The sequence below is a fragment of the Heteronotia binoei genome, chromosome 7 (assembly GCF_032191835.1).
Source record: "Heteronotia binoei isolate CCM8104 ecotype False Entrance Well chromosome 7, APGP_CSIRO_Hbin_v1, whole genome shotgun sequence".
Lineage (NCBI taxonomy): Eukaryota > Metazoa > Chordata > Lepidosauria > Squamata > Gekkonidae > Heteronotia > Heteronotia binoei.
In genome coordinates, this window is record NC_083229.1 from 21839829 (window position 1) to 21855312 (window position 15484).

The 15484-nt window shown below is 50.7% G+C and overlaps 1 protein-coding gene across 2 annotated transcripts; it reads left to right on the forward strand.

Moving 5' to 3' along the window:
• Positions 1-5286: 5286 nt before the first annotated feature.
• On the forward strand, positions 5287-15279 carry LRATD2 (LRAT domain containing 2). 2 transcript variants are annotated; one of them, XM_060243223.1, is made up of 2 exons: positions 5287-5428; positions 14079-15279. In XM_060243223.1, the coding sequence occupies exon 2, from the start codon at positions 14084-14086 to the stop codon at positions 14966-14968; it is 885 nt and encodes a 294-aa protein (XP_060099206.1). In that variant the 5' UTR covers positions 5287-5428; positions 14079-14083; the 3' UTR covers positions 14969-15279. The 2 variants fall into 2 exon arrangements, with proteins under 2 accessions (XP_060099206.1, XP_060099205.1); XM_060243222.1 differs by having other exon boundaries at positions 5293-5428; positions 14082-15279.
• Positions 15280-15484: the final 205 nt, after the last annotated feature.

Genomic DNA, 15484 nt, shown 5'->3' on the forward strand with positions numbered 1-15484 from the left:
TTTAATGTCCAATTGCTTGTTTTTAATATTTTGTTTTGTCAGCCACCTCCAGCTGGACTCTGGAGAGGTGGCATAAGAATATCCTAAATAAATACAAGTCCGTACCATTAAACGTCAAGGGCTAACCTACCTGGTCATTTCCACACGGCGGTGATGTTGTTTTGGTTTGACATGAACACCCCAGCATGCATTGCCACTGAGACTTATTACTTACTGGGAAACTTCAGAGATATGAACCAAATCAGGTAGATGTGAACTGCAAGATTCATGTGCATCCAAATTAGTTTCCATCCCCACCACCCTTGACTTCAAGCCTGTGTTTGTTTGTTTTAAAATCCAGAAATCGACAGATGACAGTTTTCTTAAGAGTTTAATACAGGCAAGAAAAGCAGCACCAGTTGGTTTTCTGACCGCAACGCATCCCTTGAAGGGACCCTGCAATTCCAAAATGCAATCCCGTTTGGTACAAAGCTTCACTAGGTAAGAATGGTGATGTCAATAATCTTTGTGCTTGCATTCCTAACCTGGGAGTAGAACCACCCCCACCCCCACCCAGTGAATTTAGGAGACCCAAGTTCGAATCCCCACTCTCCCCTGGAAACTAACCGAGGCCAGTCACTCTCTCAGTCTAACCTACCCCCCCCCCCCCGGGTTGTTGTGAAGATAAAATGGAGGAGAAAAGAATGATGTAAACCACTTGGAACTCAATTGGGGGGGAGGGGGGCATAAATGGAATAAATAAATAGCTGGTGATACCTACTACTAGCAAGTTTTTTTTTCTCATAAGGTGAGTCATTTTGCCTGGAAATGTATACTTTAAAAACTTTCTGGACTATTTACTATTAAGATAATGAAACCTTAGAAAATGATAATTGATCATGAAGGTCTTATTACAAACGTCTCCTCTGTTTCCCAAAGACGTCAAAACATAAAGCTGAACTAACGTTGTATGACCCATGTGAACTGTGGAACGTATATCTGTATTTACTTTAGAAGAAACAAATCTCTTGCAGAAACTGCCAACCTGGTTTCTAGAGTCTCACCCCTGATATGTCGACTATGCCCATGTAGCATAGCCCCTCCCATCAGAGGGGTAACCTTTTCCATTCACAAACTGCATGAAGTTTGAGTCCAGTGGTAACTTTAAGACAAAGCTTTGTTGGTTTTAAAGGTGCCACTGGACTCAAACTTTGGTCTGTTTCATTGTGGCTCTTCCACACATATTGTGTGGCTCTTGAAGCCCCCCACTGCCCCATCAGCCAGCTTGGAAAAGGAACTTGTCTCTTTAAATCACTTCTCCAAGCCAAGCTAGCTCATGGCTTGGAGAATGCATTTAAAATTAAAGTTGCTTTCTTTCCACCTTTCCCTCCCTGCCCCCATCTATTTGCCTGCCTTCCTTCCTTCATCTGACATTCCTGTCTTGTGGCTCCCAACCATCTGACATTTATTCTATGTGGCTCTTACATTAATCAGCTTCGGCCACCCCTGCTACAGACCAACACGGTTACCTGCTTGACTTCAGAAACTGTGGTAGGTAGGTTGAAAAGAACACGCACACACCGCCGCCAGCATGTACAGAGCACCTTCCCATTTGTCCTCCGCCTATTAAGGAGCAGGTCTGTTCCAGAGCAGACGACATATGGCTTCCACGATCCTAGGGACCTCTTTTCGGAAATCTACTGCTTGCATTTCTTACATTTATATCTTTTTTTTTAATTAGTTCATTAAGCACAGCCCACACACCAGTTGACAGACTTCTGAAGACATTATTCGACAATATGCTTTGAAACATTTACAGTTCTTGGCAGCGTTTCTGCCAAAGCTCAGGGCCACACCCACTTTTCTCCATTTCTGCCATATGCAGTTGCCATCTGACCAGGAAAATTAGGCTAGGCCTGCACTTATGCCTTTAACAGCTCCCTGATCTATCGAACTGTGGAGGCGTGAAGCTTTTAATAGCTGCAGATGGAGCCCTTGTTAAAAGCCCCCAGGTGCAGGTTCAAAGCTGTTATCCCAGACCAAGGGTTGCCAACTGACCAGAAAAATCCAGCAAGGCCTGCTCCTGTGCCTTTAAATATTTCCATCTACATGCCTACATCTTCGTAGGCATGACACTTTTAGCAGCTGCAGACTGAGCTGTTGTTACAAGCCACAAGCACTGGGTTCAAAAACCATCCTGAACTGGGGGCTGTCAACTGACCAGAAAAATCTAACACAGGGGTCCCTAACCTCAGGACCCTAGTTTGGCAAGAACCCCACCTAGCCCTGCGCATTTTCTACAAACACCTGGCAGAAGCCAGGAAAGAGGTAGACAGCAGGGGCCTTGGAGCCTGCGGGCACGCTGAGGAACCACCGCTTTAATGCCTCCTGGATCTCTAGAAGCACCCAGCTCAGAAGCTTTTAATGGCCTGCAACACTGCTCTTAAGGAGCCCTGTGGCAGAGTGGTAAAGCTGCAGTACTGCAGTCCAAACTCTCTGCTCATGACCTGAGTCTGATCCCGGCGGAAGCTGGGTTCGGGTAGCCGGTTCAAGGTTGACTCAGCCTCCCATTCTTCCGAGGTCAGTAAAATGAGTACCCAGCTTGCTGGGGGGAAAGTATGGATGACTGGGAAAGGCAATAGCAAACCATCCTGTAAAAAAGTCTCCCATTAAAACGTTGTGATGCGACATCACCCCAGAGTCGGAAACGACTGATGCTTGCACGGGGGACTAATTTTACCTTTTAAGCAGTCCCGCGGTGCAGAGTGGTAAAGCTGCAGTATTGTAGTCTGAACTCTCTGCTCACGAACTGGGTTCAGGTAGCCAGCTCGAGGCTGACTCAGCCTTCCATCCTTCCGAGGTCGGTCAAATGAGTACCCAGCTTGCTGGGGGGAAAGTGTAGATAACTGGGGAAGGCAATGGCAAACCACCCTGAAAAAAGTCTGCCGTGAAAACGTTGTGATGCGACGTCACCCCAAACGATTGGTGCTTGCACAGGACTACCTTGATCTTTTAAACGCAGCTCGAGCTGCTGTTCTGAGGCCCAGCCGCTGGTTCGAAACTGGCCGAGAGTTGCCAGAGGACCGGGGGAAGGGGAGAAAGAGAGAAATCTAGCCAGGCTTGCTTGCTGTGTCCAGGCTTGCTCTTGCACTAGGCAAACTAGGGAATTGCCTAGGGCAGGGGTGGCCAACAGCTCTCCAGATGTTTTTTGCCTACAACTCCCATCAGCCCCAGCCAGCATGCTGGCTGGGGCTGATGGGAGTTGTAGGCAAAAAACATCTGGAGCTACCTTTGGCCACCCCTGGCAGCACCAGATTGGATGCCCCCATGTGACTCAGTGACGTCATCAGTGCGGGAGGGGGCACCAGAAGTTAGCCTTGCCTAGGATGCCAGACAGTCTAGGGCGGGGCGGGCCAAACTGCGGCTCAGGAGCCACACGTGGCCCTTTCATGCATATCGTGTGGCTCTCGAAGCCCCTACTGTCCCATCAACCTGCTTGGAGAAGGCATGTGTAGAGACTTGGGAAATCACTTACTCTAAACCAAGGCAGCCAGCAGCGAGGAGAATGCATTTAAAGTTGCTTCCTTTCCACGTCTCCCGCCTCCACCCATCTCTTTGCCTGCCTCCCTGCTTTGCAACTCTCAAGCATTTATTCTGTGCGGCTCTTATGAGAAGCAAGTTTGGCCACCCCAGCTGTGTCTTTAACAGCAGCCTGAGCTACAAAAACCAGGCAGAGAAGCTCGTTGCACCTTGGAGCTGCATCTAAGGGTTTCCTCAACCGCCCAGCTGAGCCTCTCAAGGCCCAGAAAAAAGGTCGCTGAAGTTGGGCTCCCGGCAAGGCCTGCCCTAGGGTTGCCAAGTCCAATTAAAGAAATATCTGGGGCCTTTGGGGGTGGAGCCAGAAGACATTTGGGGTAGAGCCAGGAGCAAGGGTGTGACGAGCATAACTGACCTCCAAAGGGAGTTCTGACCATCACATTGAAAGGGGTAGCGCTTTTAAATGCCTCCCCTCCATTGGAAATAATGATAGATAGGGCCATCTTCTTTTCGGGCTCATAAAATTGCAGCCCCTGGTCCAATCTTTTTTTAAACTTGGAGGGTGTTTTGAGAAGAGGCACTGGATGCAATGCTGAAAAGCTGGTGCCTCTACCTCAAAAACATCTCCCCCAGAGCCCCAGATATCCGCAGATCAATTTTCCATTATTCAGATGGGAATTGGTCTCCATAGGGAATGAGTGCCCAGCAGACATGCCCCCCTCCCCTTTCTGATGATCCTGAAGAGGGCGGAGGGCCTCCAAACCGGGGGATCTTCTGCCCCCACCTGGGGATTGGCAACGCTAAGACAGAGAAGCTGGTCGCGGCTACAAGGCGCGTGGGCTTCCTCCACAGGCCCGCCGAGAGCCAGTTTGATGTAGTGGTAAGCGCGTGGACTCTTATCTGGGAGAACCGAGTTTGATTCCCCACTCCTCCACTTGCACCTGCTGGAATGGCCTTGGGTTAGCTGTAACTCTGGCAGAGGTTGTCCTTGAAAGGGCAGCTGCTGTGAGAGCTCTCTCAGCCCCACGCACCTCACAGGGTATCTGTTGTGGAGGGAGAAGATCGAGGAGATTGTAAGCCCTCTGATTCAGAGAGAAGGGCGGGGTAGAAATCTGCAATTCCTCTTCTTCTCTTAAGGCGCAGAAACAGATCGCCGAAGTTGGGCTCCCGGCGAGGCCCGCGCGCGCCCTGTTGCTTCCCCTCGACCCGAGCTCGAGTTTCAAGCCGCCGCACAGCACTTCCCCGCGCCGGCGACTGGGCCTCTCCAACTCCTCCTCCTCCTCCTCTTCCCGCCCCCAAACGAAGGCTCCCCCCACCGGCGGCGGGCGGCGCTGCGCTCTTGCCTGGTGCTCGCCGAGGCGAGGGAGGAAGCGGCCAAGTCGGCGGCGCTGTGCCACAACGCGGGGCTCCATGTGGGGACGCAGCCCGCGGCAGCGAGAGCAGGGGGCGCTCCGACGGCACGGCGGCGGCGGGAGCCCCGCTCCGCCCGGGGAACCTCCGGCTCTTCGCCGCTCGCCACGCGCTTTTGGCTCGGGGAAGAAGGAGGAGACGCGCGGCGCGGAGCGCACCGAGACGCCACCATGAGCCACCTGCGGCCGGGCTAAAAGCGAAACCAAAGCGGCGACTCTCTCTCTCGGCTTTTGGACCCCCCCTTCTCTTTTCCATTGCGCCCACTGCGCTCTCGCTCCGGGCCGGCGGACCAAGGCGATCCCCCGAGGACGCCCTTGCCCCCGGAAAGCCGCCGCTTGGGAAGTTTCCAGCTCGCCTCCGAGCAGTAGTAGCCGCCGCCGCCGCCGCTCAGGTGCGAGAGGAGGAGCGGGGGGAAGGCATGGGGAGCGGATCAGGTGACGGCGGCCCGGCGCACCTGGGCTGAGCTCCGGCTTGTTTTTCTCCCGAGAAGGCAGCTGGCGAGGTGAGTGAGCTCTCCGGGCTGCTTTTGGCTGCAAACACCCTCCCCTCCCCCCCCCTTCAGTGTTCCCTCTAAGCTGCAGCGTCTTGTGAGCAAAAGTCTTACATTGCGAGCTGCTGGCGTGAAAGTGGCGAGCCACAGCATAAATGATTGTGCTCTGGGGCAACGTTGCCTCTAAACGGCAGAGTCTTGGGAGCAAAAATTCTACTTTGTGAGGTGCTGGCATTGAAGTTGTGAGCTGTTGCATAAATGAGTGTGCTCTGGGATCATCCTTCCTGAGCGAAGACAAGAAGGTGTGAGCTGGAGGCTAAAAATCTGGGAGCTAGCTCACACCAACTCAGCTTAGAGGGAACTGCTCTGGGGTCATCCTTCCTGAGCGAAGACAAAAAGGTGTGAGCTGGAGGCTGAAGATATGGGAGCTAGCTCACGCTAACTCAGCTTAGAGGGAACACTGCCCCGTTTATTCCATCCTCCCCTTACACACACACACACAAAAACACAAAACTTTGATCTCAGGTGCCCCAATGAGGGATGCGGAGAGGAGCTGGATGGCCAGGTGGCAACGGCAAATAAATGGGCACTCTTGGGCGAAAGGCGGGTGTGTGGTTTCTCCCCTGGGCTTGTTGGAGAAGCTGCGGCTTGGAAATCCCTCCCCCCTTGAAAAGTAAGTGTGCAATAGGTAAAGTGAAGTTCGAGATAGAGAAAGTTCCCAGGCTGCCTGTCGATAATTTATAAACGCAGCAGTTTTTACAGGGGGGAGGAGCTAACAGGAATATCCCAGAATTGTGAGCAAGCTTCCAAGTTCCATAGAGCTCTTAAGGAGATTTGAATGTTCAGCATTAAAGGGGAGAGGTTTGCCCTTTCCCAGGTGTGTTTCTATAACGGCTTCACGCCTAATGAAGAGTTTGGGGAGAACTCCCAAGCTTGCTTATTGTTTTTTGGGAGGGAGCCCAAGGAGGTGTCCTGGTCCAAGAGTCGGACAAGGATGGGGGGGGGTGGAACCTGGGTTTGAATCCCAGAAGCTTGCTGGGTGACCTTGGGCTAGTCACAGATTCACATTGCAGCCCAGCCTACCTCACAAGGTTGTTGTAAAGAGAAAATGGAGAATAGAACAGTGTAAGCTGCTTTGGGTCATCTTTGAGAGAAAGGTGGGGTATAAGTGAAGTATAATATTTTGGCTAGCACTAACAAAAAAAGGGCAGTATACTTCTGTGGTTGTGAGAAATGTGGGGGTTTTAAGTTTTGATCCCTCCCCAGTGGTTCAGTGACTCCATAGTAGCAGAAGAAAAAATTGGATTTATACCCTGCCCTTCACTTGGAGTCTCAGAGCAGTTTACAGTCTCCTTCCCTTCCCTTCAGCAGACACCCTGGGAGGTAGGTGGGGCTGAGAGAGCTCTGCGAGAAGGGCTCCTGAGAGAACAGCTCTGTGAGAATTGTGACTGACCCAAGGTCACCCAGCTGGCTGCATGTAGAGGATTGGGGAATCAAACTCATTTCTCTCAGATTAGAGCTTGTGCTCTTAAGCACTACACCAAACTGGCTCTAGTATTCTTTCCCTTAAAAAGAAGGGAGCGGGGGAAGTTAAGTGTCTTTCTCTAGCTTTCTAATATGTATCTGTTGCTGTGATCCTGAGCATGTGTTTGCTTAGGGCACCAGTTTAATAGGACTTATTACCTTGTAACAATGCACACCAATGGATCATGCTGTGGAGCTGCCTGCAGGTTGCTCAACAGGCAAGCTGTTTTCTCAGCCTCACTCCAGTCTGCCTTAGGATGGCAGTGCGGGCCTACCCCTCAAGGTTGTGGTGAGGATGGAAGGTTAGTGCTTTGAACCCTCACAGAATGCGACATAAGCGCATCCTAATAATATTCCTGGCTTGTTTGCTCTTCTTGTGTGCTGGATAGAGGGCTGGGAGGGCAGAACAGGCTTGCTGGGGAGCGAGGAAGTGATATACAGATGGTCTCCGTGCTTTTCAGAATCGTTTTTGAGGAAGGACCTTGGAGAGGGATCCTTTTGCATCCCCCAATTTCTTGGATCCCTTCGGTGCCCCTTCGCCTCCATTCAGTCCCCACGGGGTTAAACATTTGCATTATAATGCATTATTTTATTGCAATATTATGCAATTGTAAACTAAGGCAACCGTTTAACCCCATGGGGACGAAATTTAAAAAAGGAGTCCCCTTTAAAGACTAATTATCTTCATCTCTGAAATCCTCCTGTTTTAGTTTGCTGCCACCAACTAGCAGCTCGTGGCATTATCACATGGTGTCTGTATCATTCGTATCATTCGTGTCTCTCTCTGGATGCGGGGGGGGGGGGATAACGTCCCACAATAAGTACAGTTAGGACGTAGCCTTCAACTCATCCTGGCTCTCACTGCCTGGGAGAGCTGACCACCTGTCGCCGCCAGCCAGGTGCGAACCACACGTCTCCTGGGGTTTCTGAGTGTTCCTAGGGAACGTGGTCTACGTCAGCTGTCGGCATGCGCCTGGCTGTGGCTTCTTGACTCTTTGCCTAGCCTGCCCGCCACATGGCACCTTCTTGGAAAGAGCCATGGCTGAGGAAACGTTGGGGAATTTCCCCAAGGGGTGGGCTGCCGTGTAGGAAGGAATCCGCATCTCGGACCCTGCTCCGTAGCACTGTCTGGCAGAGCAGACACTTTTTCTTGAGGGGGGGGACAGTGGCTCTGGGGTAGAGCATCTGCATGGTAAGCAGAAAGTTCCAGGTTCAGTCCCCGACATCTCCAACTAAAAAGGGTCCAGGCAAATAGGTGTAAAAAACCTCAGCTTGAGACCCTGGAGAGCCGCTGCTAGTCTGAGTAGACAATACCGACTTGATGGGCCCAGGGTCTGATTCAGTATAAGTCAGCTTCACGTGTTCATGTATGTTCAATACTCTGTGGAGTCTTGTGAGCAAAAATTCTGCTTTGTGAGTTCCTGGCATGAAAGTTGTGAGCTGCTGCATCAATTAGTTTGCTTTGGGGCTGTCCTTCCTGAGCTAAGGCAAAAATGTGTGAGCCGGAGGCCAAAAAGCTCTGAGCTAGCTCACGCTAACTCAGAGGGAACACTGCTCTCGAACCATTTTTGCCTGGTGATTGTGAGCCTATCGGCTTGCCGTTGGTAATGGCTTGCCAATTCCATTCATGTATCTTATAAGGCAGTAACACCGTTGTTGCAATGCAAGACGTGTTTGACGGCTCACGTCTCACCCTTGCACCCGTTCTCCAGATTGTGACTGGAAGCGCCTCAGGGCAGGGACTGGGTTCTTGCTCCATCCTGCTCTTCAAAGCAATCTAACTGCTGACGCTAAGGAGCAAGCAGTCTGCTGCTCAAAGAGAGAAAAGGGACCGTTCTGCCGATTTTTGAAATGGGGGGGGGCGTAAATCCTGCTTGAATTTGCCACTGCAGCCCCCAGTTGCAAAAATGGTACTTTCCAGGGCCTCTTCTTCCTGTTGCATCCTCTTCCTCCGGTGGCCCTCTGGTGCTTCTGCTTTGCCTTGAAGGTTCTTGCAGGTAGGAAAGTCCCTTTTGCTAGCATTAACCCATTCTTAACTGTGGCCAACTTGCTTCAGTTCAAGCTGCCTGAAACAGTCAAATGCTTCTTGTCCTGCCTGTCAAACTGATTTCTGTGTCTCTGCAGTGGTCCCTCCTGTGCCCCGTCATTTGAATCCTTTGTGCCCCCCTGTTTTGTGCATTAGGAAATTTGCTCCCTCCATGTTCCTCCCCAGTTCCCATTATTCCTTCTTCTTCCCTCCTGCACTCGCCTCTTAGATTCACCTGTGCATTGGGTGGGGGGGGGGGGGGAGAGGGGAACTGTTCAGTCTTTTCTAGAGATCCTTGTGTTCCTTGTGACCAGAGGAGGTGGGGGTGTCTAGGACAGGCAGAATCTACCTGTCACCAGAGATGGTGCCCTGGGGAAATCCAGGAGGGGGAACGGTTATGACGGTGCCGTGGCCAATGATGTGTAGATCCCCTTTTAGTCACTCACGCACTGTAGCTCAGGGGGAGAGCTTGTGGTTATACGTGTACAAGTTTCCGGGGTTTTGTCTCTGGAACGTCGCGTTAAAGGATTGCAGGAAGCAGAATGGAGGAAAGAGGTTTCTTTGCATGTGAGCCGAGTCTGAAAGGCACCAGTTGCTCGGTTTGGCAAAACACAGATTTTTATATCTTAGGGTTGGATGCAGGGCAGGTTGCCGGCTGAGATTATGAATGGGAGCAGGGGGTCTCTTCAGCTGCAAACCAGGAAGGGGATTAGGCAGCTTCATGGGGGAGAGTTTCATCAGTGGCTTTTAATAAAAAATACCAAAGGTGAGTTCAGAGGTGGTAAAGCTTGCAGTAGCAGTGCAAGGAGGTAAGGCATTGGTCTCTGTGCCGTTCCTGATGGCCTTCAATGACAACTGATAGGCCACTCAGAGATACAGGACAATGAAGCTGATGGGGGCAGTAGATTCAGGACAGACAAAAGGAAATACTACTTTACACAGGGAGTGATTAAAATGAAGAAATTGCTGCCAGAGGATGTAGTGATGGCCACAAAAATAATTAATCTTAAAAGGGGATTACCGGTGGATAGATTCATGGAGAGTCTATTATCATAAGTCTATCATTGGCTATAGCCATGGTAACTGAGGGCAACCTCTACATTCAAGGGCACTAAGCCTCTGAATCCCAGAGCCACGAGGCAACATCGAGGGGAAGGCCTTGGCCTCTCTGCCCTGTTGTTGGTCATCTAGAGGAACTGGTTGGCCACTGTGTGAGGCAGGAGGCTGGACTAGATGGGCCACTGGTCTCATCCTGCAGGGCTCTTCTTATATTCTAATGAAGGCCTCAGCCTCTATGCCCTGTTGTTTGCCCTCCAGAGGAACTGGTTGGCCACTTTGTGAGACAGGTTGATGGACCGGATGGACCTCTGGTCTGATCCAGCAAGGTATCTTTGATGTTCTTATCTAGTAAGTCTCAGACTCATATCTTGTCTTACCTATGAATTTATGCATCAATTTTAAGCCAACTGCGATCTCATGATAATATAAGCACCCTTCTGGGTCAAACCAGCAGTCTACTTAGTCCAGCGTCCTGTCCACACAGTGGTCAACCAGTTGTCCCAAACAGCCAACAAACAGAGTATAGAGGCAGAAAGGTCCCTCCAGTCATTCCAAGATACCAAACTCCAAGTTGCATGGACATGAAAAGCAGGGATGTGGCTGTGGCTCAGTGGAAGGACCTCTGCCTTGTACTCAAAAGGTCCCAGGTTCAGTCCCCAGCATCTCCAGTTTAAAAGGATGAGGCAGGGAGTGATATGAAAGACCTCTTTGTGATCCCGGAGAGCTGCTGCCAGTCTGAGTAGGTAATACTGACCTTGGTGGATCAACAGCCTGATTTTGGTATAAGCCAGTTTCATATGTGTTCATAGGTGACTCCAATCTAGAGTAGATGGTAGAGGACGCGAGTTAGAATATCAGAGTGGATCTTCGTGTCTGTTAAGTACCACCATGCTGCTTCTGACTTATGGCAACTGTGTGAGTTAACTTAGGTCATAAGAGAGAGGGCAGGAAGGGTGGCATCAGTGGTTAGTTCTCATAGCCCTTTCTTAACATGCCCAGGGAAATGTCGTTTGCCACTTTGGGGCCAGGCAGAAGTTTTTCTTTAGGCCAGTTTGGCCAGGGATCCTGGAAGGGGGGGGGGGTTGGCCATCTTCTGGGCATGGAACAGGGGTCAGTGGGTGTATGTGGGGGGGGAGATATTTGTGAATTTCCTGTATTATTTAGGGGGTTGGACTAGATGGCCCTGGAGGTCCTTTTCAACTCTATGACTCTGTTATTCTAATTCAGGGATGGCCGAACTCGCTTAACTTAAGAGCCAGATAGAAAAAACATCAGATGTTTGAGAGCTGCAAGAGATGAACATCAGATGTTTGAGAGCCACAAGATGGACTGGAAGGAAGGAAGGAAGATGGAGAGAACGGGAGAGGTGGAAAGAAAGCAACTTTATCTTTAAACTCATTCTCCAAACCCCACCGGCTGCCTTGGCTTGGATAAGTGATTTAAAAATAGGGCGGTGGGGGCTTTGAGAGCCTCTTGATATGTGTGAAAGAGCCACGCGTGGCTCCCGAGCCACAGTTTGGTCACTCCTGTTCTGATGTCTTCCAAAACATCTTATCCTGAACATCCTTGCTCAGGTCTTGCAAACTGGGCTGAGGCTTCCTTGGTTGGGTTTATCCATCTCATGTTGGATCTTCCTCTTTTCCTGCAGCCTTCAGCCTTTCCTAGCCTTATTGTCATTCCCAATGACTCTTGTCTTCTCATAATGTGACCAAACCACAATAGCCTCAGTTTAGTTATTTTAGCTTCTAGGGGAGATTTCAGGATTGATTCGATCTAGAACTCACATTGTGTCTTTTTGGTGGTCCACATTATCCATGAAACTCTCCTCCAGTACCATTTTTCAAAGAAATCGGCTTCCTGTCAGCTCTCACCATTGTCCAACTTTTACATCCAAACACAGTAATGGGGGAATACAATGACATGAATGAACTTGACTTTAGGGCGGATCTAGGAGCCCTTGGTTCAATCCATGTTCTGCGGTGAAACATCATAAGAACATAAGAGAAGCCATGTTGGATCAGGCCAATGGCCCATCCAGTCCAACACTCTGTCACACAGTGGCCAAAAAACCCAGGTGCTATCAGGAGGTCCATCAGTGGGGCCAGGTCACCAGAAGCCCTCCCACTGTTGCCCCTCCTAAGCACCATCACTGCCCCAGACAGAGAGTTCCAACAATAAGCTGTGGCTAATAGCCACTGATGGACCTCTGCTCCATATGTTTATCCAATCCCCTCTTGAAACTGGCCATGCTTGTAGCCACCACCACCTCCTGTGGCAGTGAATTCCATGTTGCATGAACTGGCAGTGAATTCCATTCACCTGGTCACTGAGGTGGTAGTTGACATAAAATGAGGAAGGCAAATCCATGCGTGCTACCCTGAGTTGTTTGGATCAAGGGCTATGATAAAATGCACTAGGTAGATAAATGAATAGGGCACTGAGACTTGCTTGGCGATTCACAGACAGTCCCCCAATAGAACAAAGTCTGAGCCCAGGGGCTCCTTTAAGATCAACAACAGATGAGTCCAACAAAGTTTAAATAACACATGCACCCAAAAAACTTATACCCAGAATTAAACTTGGTCGCTCTTAAAGATGCCACTGGACTCAAACCTGGTTCTATTGCTTCAGACCAACACGGCTACCTGCCTACATCTCCCCCCCACCCCCACCCCCCAAAAAATCTGTTTTTCTTCTACCATGGGAGCATGAACATATGAAGCTGCCTTATACGGAATCAGACCCTTGGTCCATCAAAGTCAGTATTGTCTTCTCAGACTGGCAGCGGCTCTCCAGGGTCTCAAGCTGAGGTTTTCCACACCTATTTGTTTGGACCCTTTTTTGGAGATGCCTGGGATTGAACCTGGGACCTTCTGCTTCCCAAGCAGATGCTCTACCACTGACCCACCGTCCCTCAGCATCTTTTCCCTTGGGTTTAGAAAAGCAGCAAAGGCCTGGGGTGAGGAAAAACCGCAGAGTGAAGCAAGACCTTTCTCCCCTGCCCTGCCCAGGTTAATTTTCTCAAGATGTTTTCTCTTTAAGGAAGTGGGACAGGGGGTTGGAGCCAGAGAATGTGTGTAGTGTGTAGTTTGTTCCTCTTTTGAAGCCCTTTTCAGACGCTATAATGGAGCACATGTGGAGGTGACTAACAATGTGTAGATTCTCCCGATACACCAACAGTCATGCTGTGTGAAGAGGGGTAATGTACATATTTTCCAGAGTGTGGACAGCTCTGGTGTGCATGAACTAATTGCTGGATTTGTCAAAATACACAGTAATGCACACTGAGGCTGTACACACATGATATTATCCCAGTTCATGCAACATGACAACCGTGTGTGGTGTGCTCTGGTATACACTGTTGTAATGCTTGAAAAGGGCTCCAGTAATTTCCATTTCTTGGACACTCCAGGCTTCTTATAGTAGATAACTGCCAAAGATTACAGTACTATGATGCATGAGCCTGCCTTATATTGCATTAGAACACTGGTCTATCAAGGTCAGCCTTGTCAAAAGCCAGTTTGGTATTGTAATTAAGTGCATGGACTCTGATCTGGAAGAACTGGGTTTGATCCCTCACTCCTCCGCATGCACCTGCTGAGTGACTTTGGGTCCGTCCCAGCTCGTGACAGGCCCCACGTGTCTGTTGTGGGGAGAGGAAGGGAAAAGGGGATTGTAAGCTGTTCTGAGACTCCAAGTGAAGGGTAGGGTACAAATTCAGTCTCTTCTTCTACTATTGCTCTGGCAGGAAGCTGCTGCCCAGGGTCTCAGGCAGAGGTCTTTCACATCACCTCCCACCTGTTCCTTTGAAATGGAGATGCAGGGGATTCAATTTAAGACTTTTTTGTGGACAAAGATATTTTGCCACTGAGCCTTGGCCCCTCCTTAGCCAAGTGGTTGGTACTGTAGCATCCTTGTTTGAGACCCTGGATAGCTGCTGTGAGTCTGAGCAGACTACACTGGCTTTGATGGACCAAAGGGTGTGACTCAGTATAAGGCAGCTTCATGTGTTCCAATTCATGTCTACTAATGCCTGCTTTGGTTTTGCTTCAGCAGGCATGGGGAACCAAGTGGAGAAACTGACCCACCTGAACTACAGGGAAGTTCCTACAGCCGACCCGACGGGCATGGACAGAGATGAGGGTCCGAGGATTGGGGTCTCCTACATTTTTTCGAATGATGACGACGAACTGGAGCCGCAGCCGGATTCGGGGGTGACGAATCTAGGCCGAGAGCACCCCTCTTCTCAGCCCTACGACCCGCAGCTGCACGAAGTGGAATGTTCGGTTTATTATCGCGATGAGTGTATCTATCAGAAAAGCTTTTCTGGGGATGACGTGCTTCCAGCGGAGGGAGACGGTGGTGGAGCGGGGCCCCTGGCCACCTACACCCCGGAGAACCTTTTGAACAAATGCAAACCGGGTGACCTGGTGGAGTTTGTGTGCCAGGCCCAGTACCCTCATTGGGTGGTGTACATCGGGGATTTCCAAGTGGTACACCTGCACAGGTTGGAAGTGGTGAACGGCTTCCTGACGGACGCCAGTCAGGGCAGGAGGGGCCGCATCGCCAACCAGCTGTACCGTTACAAGCCGCTCAGCCCGGCCACGGTGGTCCAGAACGCCTTGGACCAGGTCGGCTGCAAGGACCGGGATCTCAGCTGGAGGAACTCAGAGTGTTTTGCCGCCTGGTGCCGCTACGGCAAGCGGGAGTTCAAAATCGGCGGGGAGCTCCGCATCGGCAAGCAGCCCTACCGGCTGCAGATCCGGCTGGGCGACAAGCGCAGCCACACGCTGGAGTTCCAGAGCCTGGAGGATCTCATCATGGAGAAGCGGAGGAACGATCAGATTGGCCGGGCGGCTGTGATCCAGGAGCTCTCCAGCCACCTGCAGGCGGCCGATGAGGAAGAAGGCTGCGATCCGGCAGCCCGGACTGCTACCGAGTAGCGACTCATGCTCGAGCAGGCTTCTTAGCCTGGGTGACGGGGATTAAAACTGAAGGCTGCGAAATTGAGCTGTTATAAGCCCTTTGGGCTGCTTCAGTGCAGCTTGGCTCCAATCACAAGTGAAGTGATGGTGGTGGCGGGAAGGGGGGGGACCACTGGAAAGCTGATTAAGTGTCAGTGCTTGAGCTCTTAACTCCTACAGTGCTGGACGGAGCATCAACTTTCCGTGTCGAAGGTTAAAACTCAGGGAGACCTCCCCCTTGCTCTCTGTTAGGCAGAAGCCTATCCCCAAATCTCTTCCTCGTTCTGGAATGCCCGGGCCTGCTCCAGCGTAAAGCTCCGGAGGGCCTGATTGAAATCTCATGGCTGGGAAATGGCTGCTTTCCTTTCCCCTCCCTAGTTTGCATTGGCATTTCTGGAATCTCATATCCTTGGGCTTTACTGGCTGTGAGCGAGATGGCCACCTTTCCAGCCTTCCCGGGATTTAATGGCTAAGTCACTGTTAACTCTGTGTTAA